The 18,626-nt window shown below is 40.2% G+C and overlaps 1 protein-coding gene across 9 annotated transcripts in view; it reads left to right on the top strand.

Annotated features, from left to right (window-relative positions):
* Positions 1-18,626, top strand: part of sipa1l1 (signal-induced proliferation-associated 1 like 1) — a 296,284-nt gene that overhangs the window by 218,464 nt on the left and 59,194 nt on the right. For all 9 annotated transcript variants that reach the window (XM_078406241.1, XM_078406248.1, XM_078406247.1 and 6 more), the window contains 2 exons: positions 5,470-5,744; positions 15,525-15,797. In XM_078406241.1, coding sequence (XP_078262367.1) covers positions 5,470-5,744; positions 15,525-15,797 — 548 coding nt within the window. The remainder of the gene's footprint in view (positions 1-5,469; positions 5,745-15,524; positions 15,798-18,626) is intronic.

The following is an 18,626-nucleotide window of genomic DNA, read 5'->3' as shown; positions in this document are numbered from 1 at the left end:
TGATGAAAGGTAATGTGATCAAGTCAAGTCAAGTCAAGTCAAATTTATTTGTCACATACACATACGTGATGTGCAGTGAAATGAAAGTGGCAATGCCTGCGGGTTGTGCACAAAAAGAATTAAGATCAGAATTATCAAGGATAAAGATCGCACATGATTTACATCTTAAAAATGCTTGATATTGACTGTTAGATAGATTTACTGAATAGTTGACCATGAAAAGGTATGTTGCATATGGCATCACTTTTAATCAGATCAGATGATTCCTTTTGTCAGTGATGTTCACTCCCAGTCACTCAAACTGCTGACAGCAGACTTCTGAATTAATTTTACCCATTTGAATTATGGAGTGTGGGGGGGGGGTACGTTTGATTGTAGGAGTAGGTGTGAGTTTATTTAAGGCTGAGCAAAGTCATGTCTTGTGGTCTTCGCTGCTTGCCACCGAGGCCAGAGAATGCTGTGAAAGTGATTTTTTTGAGCTGTCAGCCCACATGGGTGATTCAGCAAGAACAATGAGGAGTGAGTAGATGACTCGTAAATGATGGATCATAAAAGCTGGTGATCTACCTTTCAGACGATCCAGCCACAGTCTTTGCTTTGGATATTCAGAGAGCAAGAGTCAAAGTCAGAAGGACCCCAACCAGACTTCTCGTGTTGTAAATATTTTAAAATAGTATTTTAATCTTTCTGGTGAATTTTCAATTTGGTTATTTAATATTGGTGCTAAGTAATATATTTTGCAGGACAGATATTCATTATATAAATTCTCATTGTTATTTTAGGTATAGGATGACTTAAAACCTTGTATATTTATGAAAGAAATACATGCATTTATATTGCAACTTCCATAACCTCTGTCGTCCCACATGCTTTACAGCTAACAAAAGATGTTTTAGAATGTAGTCAATGTTTTATCATAATGATGTGATGTGCTTGTGCAATTTGCTCAAATGTCAAAACTGGGCAGTTTCATGCTGAAATGTATTCCCGATGGAGCAATGACCTGAGGCATCTTTTCAACTGCATCTTTACAAAGTGCGTTCTGAAATTACTTTGTTAAAATCAAATGGACTCTGAAAGCCTTCAATTTTTCATAAATCAATCCTATGTCATTCACATCATCCACTTTTTCTTTCATTCTTTAAATTAGATCATCCAGGTCTTTTGGTGGAAATAATTTCCGGATTCCATGCTTACCCATTGTCACCTTGTGTTCCCTGATAATGGGACCATTGCAAACAATTGCTTTCTACTTGCTTATGATTTTTGGAAGAACAAATAATGGTGCTTTGCTATTTTAATCTCTAGGGAAGTTCAGTTAAGATTTGCCCTGTTGCCATTTGCAACCAACCTTCAACCAGTAACTCTTGTGCCAGATATAACACAGGCTGGATCATGTTTATGCATGATTTGTTATATGATTAATAGTTGTGATGCAATTACTGCTGCTGTAGAGCAACTCGAGACCTGATTGCCAAAAAATAGCATGATAAAAACAACATTCAATTTTAGGTGTTATTGATTTTCGAGATATTAACGTTGTGCTTAAATTTTAACCAATACAATTACATTTTCCCTTATGGGACCTATTTTCCTACACCAATAGGGACAATAGATATCCCTATACCTCCTCCCTCACTACATCCAAGGACCCTAGCAGTGATTCCAGTGAGACAGAGGTTCACGTACATCTACTCTAATCTCATTTACTACATCAGGTGTTCCCGATATGGCCTCCTTTACATCAGCAAAACCAAGCGCAGTCTCAGCAACCGTTTTGCCAAACACTTGCGCTTGATCTGCCAAGGCCTAACACACTTCCTGGTTGGTAACCATTTTATCTCGCCTTGCCATGCGCATACTGACCTTTCTGTCCTGGGCCGCCTCCGTTGCCAGAGAGTAGGCACACGCAAGCAGGAGGAACAAAACACCTCACCTTTGCTTGGGTGGCTTCCAACCCAAAGGTCGAGTATTGAATTCTCCAATATTAGGGAACGACAAACCACATTCCCCCCCCCCCCCTTCTTCCCCAACAACCCCCCACTCCTCCACCCATCCCCTGTGCCCTATGTGGACACACCTGTTTCTCCCACCCCACCACACACATTCCTTAATCTGACTTCATGATTCGCAACTCTTCAATCCTTCTATCTGACACCTTCTATCTTTTCATCTCTGCCCTTTGTCCACCCATCTGCCGATCAAAACCTCCCTTGCCTGTGTTCATCTATTACCTGCCACGCTTTGTCCTTTTTTCCATGTGGTTTGTCATGCTTCACTATTGTTTATTGCACAAGAATGAATGATATCAACTGTCTTTACTGGTACAGGTGTCGCGCGTTTTATGCAGGTTTACGTTCCTGGAAAATGGATGCGGAATTCAGAAATGCTTTTATTAAGCATATACATTTAAACATGTGTAAATTTGAGTGCGTTATTTCAAATATGCAAATAATGTTTCAAATATAATTGGTTAAATTAGCTTCTGGTATTAATTTTAAAAAGAAATTATTTTAAAAATACAAACCAAACATGAGGTGTCTGTATTTAATAGGCTTCTTACAATCATTTTGACTGTTAAGGCCTTTAAGCATTAGAGGCCTTTAAAAAAAATGTCAACTTTATTTTTCCTCTAGCTTGCTCCATCTCGATTTGACCCCTTGGAGTTGCATCACCTTCTGGTCCTAACACATTCTTTCCATAATTTTGAAAAGTGTGGAAGGTCCAATGAAATGCATTTATTATTTAACAGTTGGTTAATCAGATTTTGGTTTTTGAAATCTCAGTGAGTGGTAGAAGAATCAGAGGGGATTCGTTAGACACGTGAAAGAGATTACGTTGCTCCCTCCCAGAAGGAGACTGAGGAATGGAATTGATACCATTGTTCTGGGGCTAGCATAGAATGGGCTAAATAATTGCCTCAAATATTTTGACGAAAATTGTCATTTAAAAAATAGGATAGAACACTCTCTATCCCATGTTTATAACATGAATGGTTCATGAATTATTGCAGGCTAGTTACGGGTCTTTATCCTCTGGCTGCTGTTGTAATTATTTCTTGACTTTGGTGATCCAAATCTTTAGTCATCAGGGAGTAGTCCAGCTAATGCTGAGGTATTTTAGGATTTGTTAAAAGACTTCTGCTGAAGCAAGTTGTTTCCAGACATGGATCACTTGGTGGGCCTTCCTATTGAAATTGAGCATGACTGAGAAAACAAAAAGAGGCCATGCGCATTTGCCGTAAGGAAGAAAGCAGAAGAGGATGGGTGGCCGCACAGTAAGGGTTGCATTCACCAAGGCCCTTGAGGGAGCAATTTCTTTAGCCTAATTTCAGCAAGGGGAAATGCTTGAGGACTGATCTTTTTCTGTGCGATTTCCCCCACATGTGGCCACCATGACTTATCTCTCCCCTTTAAAGGATGCAGCTTGCTTTTCAGTCCTGCAAACATTTTGAGGTATTAAATCCCCTGTTGATGAATGCAGCCAAAAATACAGAGCAAGTGGCACTAGATTCAGGCAATGTCTGGCACCCAATAACCATACAAATCAAGACACAGGGGCATGTTAAAATTGAACTTTGATATTCCTACCTATTTATTCGTGTGAGACTAAACAAAATGCCCTGGAAAATTTGTTTCAGCTCTGCCTAATTTATGTCTACATATGTACAATCATTCTCTCGTTGCTTTTTGATGCGTTTCTTTTAAACAAGTTTTGTATTTTTCCAGGTGGTATGTTTTTACTGATTATTTAATTAATAGGTGAGGCTTCCCGTCTAAAGATTAAGCTAGAATTAATTACATGTTACATATTGCATCAGTAAAATATTGATTCATGAAGATTTGGATGTCAGTCATGACACATCACTCCAGAAAAGAAATTAAATGCTTTGAGAGCTTTTGATTTGGAAAATATTAAGTCAAAGCTCTTATTTTTTTCTTCTTCACTCTCATCTATCCTTTTTTTCTTTGTTCCCAGCAAGAGATCTGATTATCAGTTAGATTACTTAGCCATATTTTGAGAGTTTTTGTGACAACCATTTAGTTTACAAATAAATATTTGTTTTATTCGTTGTTGATTTTGTCAACATTTTGAACAACGGCTTCTAAACACAGCAGCAGTCATCTTGGGAGGAAGTCTGTGAATGTTTTACCATGCATAAAGCAAGTAAATTCATTGTTGTACCTCAAAAGCATGAAGTCCTTGTGACCTACTGGGTTCCATAGACTCCTGTGTCATAGGCTATTTCGGGCATTTATCAGTGTCTTTTCCTGCCTTCTGATTTACTGTTCTGACAGATTTCCCAACATGCCATAAAGTTAAGATGTTTCAAAACTATCTTCTAACCTGCACTATCTCATATCCACCAAGGTGTCTTCACTAATATATGTTGACAGCCAGATGCTTAATATCTAACATTTACACTTTCCATTCTTGTGTTAATGTTTTCATATTCACATCGCACCCTATCTCTGTAACTCCTCTGACCTGCATGCCTCCAGCTTTGACAAGTCTCTCCCAACCAACGATGAGTCAAGGCCACGACCTCTGGAATTCCTACCCATGATCACCTCTGTCATTCATCCAATTGAGAACGTCCTTCAAGCCTGACTGCTTCAACCAGCTTTTTCTCGTGATTAGAGGCTACTTTCTTAAAATAGTTTTTGAATTATGCCTCTGTGAATGCCTTGTGGTTTTCCTTTAAAATTATTATCTTAAAGTGCTAAACTAATGAAAAGTAATTGTTGATCTGACCCGTTTCCTTTCAATTCAAGCCATTTCTGTGAAAATTGAGAATGGCAAGATTTGTTCTACTTCAATTTCAAGGAATATCATAATCATTCTGTGGTCTGTAAAACTGCATAACATGTCAATAGCAGGAGAACCATAAGATGGAAATTGGGATAGGTAACAACTTGTTCTCACAATCTCCCTTTCTGAAATTTTCTCTCACAATCCATTCATCTTTTTCACATTTCCTTATGATATAGAAGCCATATGGCCCATCGTCTCTGTACGAGCTTGAAAACCATTTCCCTCGCTTATTTTCCTAAAACGTCTTTCTCCATTAACTATTCCATGGCTTTCCTGCTGCCCACCTACACTACAGATAATTCACGGCAGCCAATCAACCGATCAGCACATCTTTGGGATATGGAAGGAAATTGGACCACCAGTGTTACCAAACATCACCTGAGGTCAGAATTGAACATGGGTTTCTGGAGCCATCTGGCAGCACCTTTAACTGCTGTGCCACACAACTCTGGCAGTCCTTAGCTTTAGACATTTTGACCCTTACGTTTACTTGCCTCTTCCAACTTCTTTGCATCTCAATGTCAGTTCCCATGTATGTTACTGCAAAACGCTAATGGAAAAAGCAATGTGTGTGCTGACAGTGATTATAACTATTTATGCACACATCCTGTATTTCCTCAAACGCTCATAACTTTGACTTTTTCTCCCTTTCAGGTGACCACAAAGGGATGCGACACAGTTGAGATGACATTAAGGAGAAATGCGCTCGGCCAGCTTGGTTTTCATGTCAACTATGAAGGGATTGTGGCCGACGTTGAACCCTATGGCTATGCCTGGCAAGCAGGGCTGCGGCAGGGGAGCCGACTAGTGGAGATCTGCAAAGTTGCTGTGGCTACTCTAACCCATGAACAAATGATTGATCTGTTGCGAACATCTGTAACTGTTAAAGTTATCATCATTCCACCCCATGAAGATAGCACTCCTCGCAGGTATGTTCAGTGAGGCCAGCCTGCCATTCTAATCAAACTAATCACTGCACTTTGCAGAGTCCAACTGGTCAGCAGCTAATCATTCATTGTGATGGATGCTCTGTTGTAACATTTGATTTTCACACTTTTGTTAATAAGGTTGTTCCCATTGCCAACCAATTTCCCATTAGAAGAGAAAGGAACTGAATGAAAGCCTTGCAGGGAATATGAGAGGATGAATGGATTTCTGTTATGATCATGATATATTATTACAAAATATAATTTAATAAGTACAAAACATATCACACCAACATTTATGATGTTTGAATGCTGATTTTCCCAATCCTAATTTATTGGTACAAATCTTTAAATTGCATGATTTTCTTTTACTGAAGTTGCATGTCTTGATGAGAGATTTGGAATGGCATAGTGGATATTCTGGTAAAGCTGCTGCCTTACAGCTCCAGTGACCCAGATACTCCCTTCCGGTTGGTAAGCAATTGGTCATTATAAATTGCCCCAATGTGGGGGTGTGACAGAATCTAGAGGTAGTTAAGAGAAATGCGAGGATTACTGTAAATGGGTACTTGACGGTTCATGTGGACTTAGTAGGTCAAAGGGCTTGTTTTTGTGCTGATTGACTATGACTTTATTGACATTGTTCTTAACATTGTTGTTCTTCTTGCCACCTCCGAGACTATGTGCTTTCAATTATTACTGTCTCTTGTTTCCAATCTTTGGAAATGTTTTTCAGTCTGGACAGTTACAATAGTTAATGGGATTATATAAAGGTCACTGTATGGAAGTATATGGGATTAGTATAGATGGGTACATGATGACGATTAGCCGTAACATGATGGGCCAGATGTTGTATGACTCTCTGAATGGTTTATGCCTTGGAAGCAGAAGGATTGCTACCCTTTAATTTAATCCGATGCTGAAAACATGCCACCTGCATCATCAGTTGATTTGCCCATGTCTGAAAAGTTGAGAAATTAGTTTGTCTTCTTCGGACAACAGCTCCCACATTGTTCTGCTTTCCAGTTGAGAAAGGTACAAAGTCCTGAAAATTTTCAAACTGGAATCTCTTAAATGCTACCTGTACAGATGCACTTATTAACAGGGACATGCCCAAGTTATAGCTAGATCAATTTGCTTGCCAAAGGAATGACTTTTGTTCACTCAGAAACCATGGAAGCTATAGAAATGAATTATTCATCTGAATAATAAGCGCAGTAGTTGTTGCTGCCTTACAGCGCTTGCAAAGCCGGAGACATAGAAACATAGAAACATAGAAAATAGGTACAGGAGTAGGCCATTCGGCCCTTCGAGCCTGCACCGCCATTCAATATGATCATGGCTGATCATCCAACTCAGTATCCCGTACCTGCCTTCTCTCCATACCCCCTGATCCCTTTAGCCACAAGGGCCACATCTAACTCCCACTTAAATATAGCCAATGAACTGGCCTCAACTACCTTCTGTGGCAGAGAATTCCACAGATTCACCACTCTCTGTGTGAAAAAAAACTTTCTCATCTCGGTCCTAAAAGACTTCCCCCTTATCCTTAAACTGTGACCCCCTTGTTCTGGACTTCCCCAACATCGGGAACAATCTTCCTGCATCTAGCCTGCCCAACCCCTTAAGAATTTTGTAAGTTTCTATAAGATCCCCCCTCAATCTTCTAAATTCCAGCGAGTACAAGCCGAGTCTATCCAGTCTTTCTTCATATGAAAGTCCTGCCATCCCAGGAATCAATCTGGTGAACCTTCTCTGTACTTCCTCTATGGCAAGAATGTCTTTCTTCAGATTAGGAGACCAAAACCGTACGCAATACTCCAGGTGTGGTCTCACCAATGCCCTGTACAACTGCAGCAGAACCTCCCTGCTCCTATACTCAAATCCCCTCGCTATGAATGCCAACATACCATTCGCTTTCTTCACTGCCTGCTGCACCTGCATGCCTACTTTCAATGACTGGTGTACCACGACACCCAGGTCTCGTTGCATCTCCCCTTCTCCTAATCGGCCACCATTCAGGTAATAGTCTGCTTTCCTGTTCTTGCCACCAAAGTGGATAACCTCACATTTATCCACATTATACTGCATCTGCCATGCATTTGCCCACTCACCTAACCTATCCAAGTCACGTTGCAGCCTCCTAGCATCCTCCTCACAGCTAACACTGGCCCCCAGCTTCGTGTCATCCGCAAACTTGGAGATGTTGCATTCAATTCCCTCGTCCAAATCATTAATATGTATTGTAAATGGCTGGGGTCCCAGCACTGAGCCTTGCTGTACCCCACTAGTCACTGCCTGCCATTCTGAAAAGGACCCGTTTATTCCTACTCTTTGCTTCCTGTCTGCCAGCCAGTTCTCTATCCACATCAATACTGAACCCACAATACCGTGTGCTTTAAGTTTGCATACTAATCTCTTATGTGGGACCTTGTCGAAAGCCTTCTGGAAGTCCAGATATAACACATCCACTGGTTCTCCCTTATCCACTCTACTAGTTACATCCTCGAAAAATTCTATAAGATTCGTCAGACATGATTTACCTTTCATAAATCCATGCTGACTTTGTCCAATGATTTCACCACTTTCCAAATGTGCTGCTATCCCATCTTTAATAACTGACTCTAGCATTTTCCCCACTACCGATGTTAGACTAACTGGTCTGTAATTCCCTGTTTTCTCTCTCCCTCCCTTTTTGAAAAGTGGGGTTACATTAGCTACCCTCCAATCCTCAGGAACTACTCCAGAATCTAAAGAGTTTTGAAAAATTATCACTAATGCATCCACTATTTCTGGGGCTACCTCCTTAAGCACTCTGGGATGCAGCCTATCTGGCCCAGGGGATTTATCGGCCTTTAATCCATTCAATTTACCTAACACCACTTCCCGACTAACCTGGATTTCACTCAGTTCCTCCATGTCATTTGACCCCCGGTCCCCTGCTATTTGCGGCACATTATTTATGTCTTCCCGGGTTTGATCCCGACTATGATGGTCAGGCTTTGAGAGGGTGCAATGGAGTACTCCAGGAATGTTATTAGGAATTAGAGTATCTGATTCTCTGCAAAATCCTAGATTGCTTTCCTTCGAGCAGGGAAGGTTGAAGATGATTTATTGGAGTGTTGATAGAATGAGGGGTTTTGATAGAATGAACAAAGTGTTCATGTGTCGAAAGTTGAATTTGTTGTCATGTACACAATGTACGAAGGCAGTCTTGTTTGCAGCAACATTACAGCCACACTAATGCAGAACACACACAAAAACATAAATAGACATAAAGGATAGTGTTAATGTACGGGGATCACTGGGCGGCACGGACTTGGAGGGCCGAAAAGGCCTGTTTCCGGCTGTAGATATATGATATGATATGATACCTAAATTGTACATAAACTATTTATGCAAAAAGATGAAAAATATTTTAAAAAGACAGCAAAGAAGAAAAAAAACCCAGTACAATGCACATTTTGAAGAATAAAACAAACCCCTGGTAGTGTAAGAGGTGGTCCTTCATGCCCATTGTCGAGGTAGTTAAGATTGTGTGGGTTGGTTCAAGTACTTTATAGTTGGTGGGAAAATATTCAGTAATGCAACCAACCTTCACAGGCAACCTCTGCAGAATGCTTCTGTGGAGTAGCACAATCTGGCTTTGCTAGGTACTATGCAGTGAGCTTCTAACAAAACTCCTGGCTTCTGGTATACCACGGCAACAGCGCTGCAATATCTATCACTGCAGGGCTCGGTATGGTGTGAACTACTGAGGCATTCTGCAGGGGCTGCCTGAGAGGGTTGGTGTTGGGCAGGCCAGGCTGAGAATTGTGGACGTCAGCACCAAGATGTGATGGGAGTTGTTTTTGCTTGACTTTCCACAACCTGGAGATTTCTCCATGAATAGCCAATGCCCACCATAGAGCTTGTTACCATGGAGAAATCTCTTGGTTCGAGAGAGTTATGTGTACAAGCAAAGAGGGATGACAGCGGCTTCCATCACATTGAACTGTAGTAATGAGATAGACTAGGATCTGGGCAGTATGCCAACGCATGAGGCAGCTGCTGCTAGTTCCAAGCAAAGATCCACGCTCACCGTTCTGGACAGGATACAGCTCTGAATCCTGCATCTCAGCATTGACAGGCACAAGCAGCCATTGCACATTGCCATGAGATCACATTAACTGTTATTTTCCTACGGGAGCATCAGCTGAGGCATGAGGCCTCAACTATGTTCCTGGCACCGCGACCAGCAGTAGTACATCTTTTAGCACTGTTCTCCCCAGCACACTTGTTCCCTGGAGCACATGATACCTGAAGATTTCCATCAAATTGGCTGATTCTATCTTTTTAAAATTGTACCTGAAGTTTTCATCGGAAGCTAAGTGAAAAGGCAGGGTTCCATTGTGAAGTTGGAGGTTAGACTACTCTTGGTGATACTGTGATTGATTTTGTTTCATTTTTAGCAAATTAAAGCTGTATGACCATTAGTAGCTCCTCCTCATGCTGAGTTTGTCGAAATGCCTGCATTCCAAAAGATGAATAAAAATTGGTATGAATTTTTGCCTAAAATTTAGCGAAAGGAGTAGTATCATAATTTCTGTGATGTTGACCTGATCTGGGCGACCTGGTAATTAACACACATCGATTGAAATAGATTTCTGTTAAAGCTATTAACTTGAACTCTACTCCTGCCAAGCTACCTGCATTTTCTTTGTTTCCATTACTTTGGATGATCTGTGATCGAGATATTAACAGGATGACTTGATAATATCCTTATGATCACATGCCCAGGGCCATGAAGTCCACCTGGCTGATAATGTAGCATGGTATTGCAATGATCCCAAACAGGTTGGGGACTTGTTTACTGAGAACCAAAGTCACAGAGTGAACTCATCTTAAAATCTTTTTGCCTTTGAGGATATTTGTGAAGCAGTCATGTGGAATAATCCCCTACTTCAGTTCCTTTATATGTTGGCCGCAAACCAAGACTTGCATTTCAAAGATGTGGAAGCAGTGCTGCAATTCACAGATGGATGAACCCTTCATCCTGCTGTACAATGTGACCTTAGAGTACATTTCTTCCCACTCTTCTGCCTCAAGCAATTGGTTCTGATCAAGTATTGTAGTATTTTTGTCCTTCAAACGATGTTCTTTGCACCTCGACCTTGAAATTCAAATGCATGGATTGCATTGAAGACTAACATTTTTGCAAAAATCCAATTGGTGGCTTACAGCCAGAGCTTGAATTTTTGAGTTTTTATTTTCAATTCAGCTGGGGTGCTTTTCTGGCTGGTATTCTTTGCCAAAAGCAGGAATTATTTAAAAATAAACAAGGCAAATTGATCAACTTTCAGCTTGTTCAGTAAATGGCAATTAAGTTGACCATGCCATTCATATCTTCACATTTATGTCATCCATTGTTGCCCACATTTTTATTGTTTCGAGGTCTCCTGCCCACCATCATCTTATCTACTCCAATGCTATAATGTTACTATAATGCGACTGCAAATAAATATGACTGGTCAGTTGTCAATGAATGAAAACCTCATTCAGGATCAAAAATGCAAAGTTAACATTATAAAATATAATGTCAGTTTAAGTTTCAACATGACTGTGTGGAATTGTTAAAACTAAAAATTCAGGCTTGTGTTTTGCAGCACATCCTTGCTTAATGAAACTTCTCATTTCGCAGGCGTCAGGCGTGTGAAGAGTACTTGGGTGATGTCAGTCATTGTGCAATTCACAATTAACAAGTGCTTTTAGACCCCAGTCCCACCTCTGAAGCTGTCTGCAAAATAATGCTGTTTTCAGTGGGCCATTTAATTCCTCATCGTCCAGATCATTCCAGTCAGAAGCTCATATTGCCATTTACAGCACGCTACAGGAGAACATCTCTACACTGCCAATTCACTCTACTTGCCTCTCAGTGCAACACCTGCGTCCAAACTTTGACTGCAGTCCATCATTGCCTGCAGTGTACACCACGCACCAAATGGGTCTCATGGCTCATTTAAGCTCTCTCCTCATCAAAAGCCCAAATCAACTGCCACATGTCTTTTTAAAATATTTCTGTTGTGCATTGAAAGTCTCTCAGTCTCCATGAAAAGCGTGTGGGTGGTGGCAGTCATTATGCAATTCACAGTTAACAGGTGCATTTAATCCCCAGTCCTTCCGCTGAGATTGTCTAAGCAACAATGCTAATATTTTTCACTGACTCTGCGGCAAATCGTGTGAATAATCGCAGAACAGTCATAATCATACAGCACGGAAACAGGCCCTTCAGCCCAACTCGCTCATGACAACCAAGACCGTCCTATGCAAGCTGGTCCCATTTGCTTGTGTTGGCCCATATCTGTCTAAAACTTCCCTATCCATGTATCTGTCGAAATGTCTTTTAAATGTTGTTATAGTACTTGGCTCAATTATTTCCTTTGACAACTGTGAAAATGTTGCCCCTCGGGATCCTACTGTATCGTTACCTGCTCACATTAAACTATGCTCTCTAGTTCTTGATTTTCCCTCTCTGGGTAAAAAAAGACTCTATACATTCACCAGATCTATTCTCCTCGTGGTTTTATACACCTCTACAAATATCTCAGCTTCCTATTCTCCAAAGCATAAAATCCTAGGCTGCCCAACCTCTCCCTGTAGCTCAGGCCCTCGAGTCCTAGCAACATGCTCGTAAATCTTCTCTACTCCTTCTGCTTTAATCTTTCCTATATTATGATGACCAAAACTGGACACGATACTCATGTGTGTCCTCACTAACATTTTGAACAACGTCCCAATTTCGATACACAGTTCCCTAACCAATTAAGCCCAATGTCCAAAAGATGCCTTTACCACCCTATCTATCTGTAACACCACCTATAGGAATGGTGTGCTTGTACTCCCAGATCATTCTGCTCCACGAAACTCCCCAGTGTCCTATCGTTCACAGGGAAGGCCCTGTCCTGGTTTGACTCGCCAAAATGCAACTGCTCACACTTATCTGAATTAACCTGTTCACTGTCAAGCTTCTTTTTTTTTCACTATTGACCATGAACCAAGTATACTCAGAGGTGGCATTGAGCAGCCAAATCTTTGTGTAAGCTTGAAAAGTGACTTGAGAGAGAGAATCGATTAAAAAGATTATTTATAATGAGAGCTTCATACACTCATGCAACATTATTACCATTGTATTGGTGCCTGGGAGCCATATGTATCTCTTGTGCCCAAATATATCTGTGATCTCTGCCCTTCAGTGCATGGATATTGGGTATGATTTAAAGTACCAGAGGCTAAATATGGAGGTGGTAAATAACAGGGTTAGCCTTATTTCCTTTGTTGGAGCTCCATTGTTAAACTAATTATTAATCATGTCAGTTCCATCTTTTTCTTCACCTGGAGTAAAAATCCTTGATCCTCCCATTCCTATGGATGTACTGTATTACTGTAATAAAAGTAGTTTGCCTGATTTAATCAATGTAGACCACTTTGGTCTGGAATGAAACTTAAAAACATTGCATTAACAGTTACTGGGTATTAGTTCAAAATGTCTTTAACATATTTACTGTAATTAATATTTTTTCTGACTATTCACTGTTGCCAGAATTTTTCACAGGAAACCACGATAATCATTCAGTAGATAAGACTCTTAAATCATGCTGAACTATTTACAAATCTCTATGTATGGGTTTTAAAATGGATTAGACAACCAGGAATTGATTAAAGCTTGCAGCAGCCACCGGTTCTGCTTTTGAATGCAAAATGAGCGTGGGATTGTGCAAGAACTTGCTGTGAATCTTTCAGATGATGCATCCACTTACATGCTCGTTCTGATTGTGCTGCTTTAACACGTTTTATATTCCTCTTTTTTTAAATGCGCTGAACCATTGTGCTGATGTGATGCGTGATGAGATGGAAAGATTTCACATCAGCAGGAATATAAAATTGCTTCTGTCTCTCACCTGTCCTACACATTCTATTGAATTAGGATACAGTATAAATAACAGACGAATTGATGGCATGGCTAATTTTCTTCTTTAAAGCTTTGCTTTATGAAATGTACACTTCACAAAAGATAACGTTACTGCCTAGTGGCATTTTCTAATGATTGATTGAATTCCCCCTATTTAGGACATCACAACAGTATGATTCTAAATCCATTTCCGGCTTCAGGCTGAAGAATTAAACGTACCCACAGGCAGGATGCAAATATGGCACTAATAATAATATTTAAGCCATTTCTTAGAATTAATTTATTAACTTCTTGAGTCACGAATTCCAAACATGGACTGTATCTAAGTCCATGGCATTCTTGCTTTTCATGGAAAATAAATTGTGCAAGCTGAAGGGACAAAATAAAATGCTTCATCACCAGGATACTGGGTGATGAGCTGTCAACCAAACCAAATCAGAGACGAGAGAGGGAGCTGCTGTTGGTTTTCAGTAAATACTGATACACTTTGTCTGTGTTACACAGTACCTAACTAATGTGTGCTGCTACTCTTCACATAATACCAAAAAATATTGGCTTAAAAATTGCAATCTTTTGGAAACTTGAAGGTAATGTGTTGCAGAAGCAAAACGGAAGTTGTTTTGTTAGAAGCTTTCAATTACTTCACTTATCAAAAGTACGTATATGATTGCTAGTTATGGGCTTAAAAAAGAAATTTACAAAAGCATGGAATGCAAGAAAAAACTCGCAGTTTACAAGAAAGCACTGCTGATGGGCAGCAGAAGTTGTAAGGTCTTGTGCTGTGGAAGAGGCCATAGGCAACAAATTGAAGGTGGAATCCAAGAAATAATTCATTTTTCTTAATGATAGGTAGGATATTTGGAAACTGGACAAGCCATCTGACAGTGTAAATATCTTGGTAGTTCAAGAGATCGGGCGGAGAAGCTTTGCTAGATTCCACTCAAGTGTGTGGGAACCATGATTGTCAGTCAGTAGATAAGACTCTTAAAGCACGCTGAACTATTTACAAATCTATGTATGGGTTCTAAAATGGATTAGGCTTTATTACATTTGTGGCCCATAAAGAATGAAATGTAGAATAAAGGGCATGGAATGAATTGGCAGTGGATCCAGGAGGAGATGAGAGGCAAGAAGCAAAGAGATTGGTTGGAATATTCTGGCTTGAGTAGAATAGGGTGGAGTGATACTTAGTGGTAGAGAAGAGAGACATTGAATGGACCAAAATGAAGTTGAGTATTAAAGGTGGTAACATGCACCTGGGTCATTCCCACTAGATAAAAAAAATTTTGTGATGTTTATTGAGGTAGAATCCAGGCTGTGGAGGAGAGCAGAAACTTCATTTTATGAGGTTAAATGGGAAAGGTTGACAACAATATAGCTTGCAATGAGCAAGTTAAAAAATCCTGGTGAGAAAAAGAGCAGTTCAGAATGATGACAGCTGAAAGCTTCAAGAGTCAATATTTTTGAAGAGGAAAGTTAGCATGATCACGAGTTTGATTCAAGGGAGATCCGAGTCTGATAGAGGGTGGGTAGAAATCCTTGAAGAATCTAGAAAAGGTCAAGGGCTCTGGACTTGGATTAGTACTAGATATGGAGTGGTGGGGCTGAGGATGAGGTGTTATGGTTTGCCTTTCTGATCAAGAGAAAAAGAAAGGAGGCAAATTAGCCAATTGTTGGGGAAAGTTCAGTAATAATGTCTGGCAATAATGGTTTACGACCAACAATGTACTGAGATTGGTGATGGAATTATGCCCTTGTTTGGTCTGTTTTCCATGGTAATTATATGTTCATGATGAAGTTAAATATTTCAAAATAATTTTCCTTGTGTTTTTTAGGGGCTGTTCTGAGATGTACCGCATGCCCGTAATGGAATATAAAGTAAATAATGAAGGGATTCCATACGAGTTTAAATTGCCATTCAGAAATAGCAATAAGTGGCAACGAGGCATTCCACCATCCCATAGTACAGTTCAGCAACAATCGCAGGCACAAAGCCAACCTGCAAACAGGATGATATCTGCATCGGGTAGCAGGGCCCAGCCACAAGAACGCAACTCAGCCATACCACGCAGTGCTTCTAGTGATGGACGTTCATTGGACACTAAGAGGTTTGAGATTATTTCTACTTCCCAGCACAAACTAGAAAAATGTATAAACAGTATCATTTTGTCATAGACTGTTTTAGTACAACAATCAGCTTTATAATGAAGTACTACAATTACATAAATGTCAAAGCTAGAAATTGGCATTTTATGGCCACTTCAAGTGCGGGTTAATCATTCATCAATGGATAATTTTAATGGAAATTTTAAATGATTTTCATTGGGTTTCAATCTGGTTCCGCAAAGCTTGCCTAGGGAGCCATATGTTGATGTTGGAGATGCTTTGAATCAGATTTATCCGCATGAAACTAGACTGCAAAAGTTAAGAATGAGATCAGATGCATAGATTAGTCTTGGTTTCGCTTTCAATGTTTTAGGATTGATCTAGATAAAATGTTTAAAGAAGTTTGAAATGATCAAAGAAGTTAATGCAGTACATGGAAATCAGTAAATCATTATTGAAGCAAGGACATGAAGGACAATGCTAAGGTGGGTATTTCGAGTTGATCATTCAACTGCATGGTGTGCCTCAGTTGACAATACTCTCACAACGTCCTGCATTGAAGTCCAAAAACCTAAACAGAAAATCCAAGATTTGTGCAAATCCAATAAAGTGCCATTTTAAATTATATTGTACTATTGGAGATGCCATCTTTTGGGTCATGGATTAAACTGAAGTTCCATTTCCCCTTTCAAGTGATAATGAAAGAAGCCATTGTGGTAGTTTATAGAAGAGGAGAGGAGGTGTCTCTGGTGCTCTGTTCAAGATTTATCCTTCATTCGGCATTTCTCTAACGTGCTACAATTTGTTCTCATTGTCATTTTACTGATTGTGGGAGCTGGCTGTCTACATATTATAGACAATAGACAATAGGTGCAGGAGGAGGCCATTCGGCCCTTCGAGCCAGCACCGCCATTCAATGTGATCATGGCTGATCATTCTCAATCAGTACCCCGTTCCTGCCTTCTCCCCATACCCCCTGACTCCGCTATCATTAAGAGCTCTATCCAGCTCTCTCTTGAATGCATTCAGAGAATTGGCCTCCACTGCCTTCTGAGGCAGAATTCCACAGATTCACAACTCTCTGACTGAAAAAGTTTTTCCTCATCTCAGTTCTAAATGGCCTACCCCTTATTCTTAAACTGTGGCCCCTTGTTCTGGACTCCCCCAACATTGGGAACATGTTTCCTGCCTCTTAACGTGTCCAACCCCTTAATAATCTTATACGTTTCGATAAGATCTCCTCTCATCCTTCTAAATTCCAGTATATACAAGCCTAGTCGCTCCAGTCTTTCAACATATGATAGTCCCGCCATTCCGGGAATTAACCTAGTAAACCTACGCTGCACGCCCTCAATAGCAAGAATATCCTTCCTCAAATTTGGAGACCAAAACTGCACACAGTATTCCAGGTGCGGTCTCACTAGGGCCCTGTACAACTGCAGAAGGACCTCTTTGCTCCTATACTCAACTCCTCTTGTTATGAAGGCCAACATTCCATTGGCTTTCTTCACTGCCTGCTGTACCTGCATGCTTCCTTTCAGTGTCATTTGTCTTCTTCTTTCGTATGTCAACTACAACAATCAAAAGTGGCAATTGGTGCTTCAGAGTACCGTAGTTGACGCTTTGCTGCAAATTTTGCCAGTTCCGTAGAACTACCCAGGGTGGACCACGAGGACGTAAAGCAGCTCCCACCCCAACATATTGCCTACAAAGTTTCCAATGTTACTATGTGGCTACACTTGAAAACTACTTCATTTGAAAAATACAAGTCGATTTATTTACCAATTGAGTTGTGTGGGCTGGATCCATAATTTAAGAAGGAACATAGATAGTATAGTATGCAGAAGCAAGATAACAATTTTTTTTTTAAACTTTAATTAAAAGCCTTAACTGGCGTCCACTGTTGCTCCATGTTAAATCCGAGGTTAAAATTCCTGTAGCAAAATCATAGTAAAATCCATAAGTATGGGACTACATTCAAGATTGCAATCATTCTGGATTCATATTGCGGTGTGAGTTACTTGAATTTTAACCCTCTGGTATATGGCGTCTTCCACTTTCCAGTTTATAGGATTTTGAGTTGTTTTATTAGGAGGTCAAAAGAAATGGAAAAATATATATATATATATTCATATATATCAGGCATATTCCAACTATGTTCATGACAAGACATACCTCTGAAGAATGGTCTCAACATGAAACGTCGCCCATTCCTCTCTCCTGCCTGACTGAACCGCTGAGATACTCCAGCATTTTGTGTCTATCTTCGATTTAAACCAGCATCTGCAGTTCTTTCCGATACAAGAGATACCTCGTAGATTCTGTAATCTGCTCACTCAAATCTATTAAGACTGATGATTCAATTCACAACTTTTCAATCCTTTTCTCTCTGGCCTTTGTCATCTGCACTATCAACTCTTGTCCTGTTCCTACTCTCTTCCAGTTATCTTCTCTCCCCATCCCACTACACACAGTCTGAAGAAGGGTCCTGACCTGAAACTTCACTTCTCCATGTTCTCCAGAGATGCTGCTTATTCCATTGAATTATTCTAGCACTTTGTGTTTTTGTGTTGTAAACCAACATCTACAGTTTTTTGTTTCTAAGCCTGTTGAGATTTGGATGAAGACACAAGAAACTGCAATTGCTGGAATCTTGAGCAAAACACAAAGTTCTGGAGGAACTCAGCATCTGTGGAGAGAAGGAATGGGTGATGTTTTGGGTCTCGACCCGAAATGTCACCCATTCCTTCTCTCTGAAAATGCTGTCTGACCCGCTGAGTTACTCCAGCATTTTGTATCTATCGCTGGTGTAAATTGGCATCTGCAGTTCC

The sequence above is a fragment of the Rhinoraja longicauda genome, chromosome 10 (assembly GCF_053455715.1).
Source record: "Rhinoraja longicauda isolate Sanriku21f chromosome 10, sRhiLon1.1, whole genome shotgun sequence".
Classification (NCBI taxonomy): domain Eukaryota; kingdom Metazoa; phylum Chordata; class Chondrichthyes; order Rajiformes; family Arhynchobatidae; genus Rhinoraja; species Rhinoraja longicauda.
This window is presented reverse-complemented; position numbering and strand designations above follow the sequence as displayed.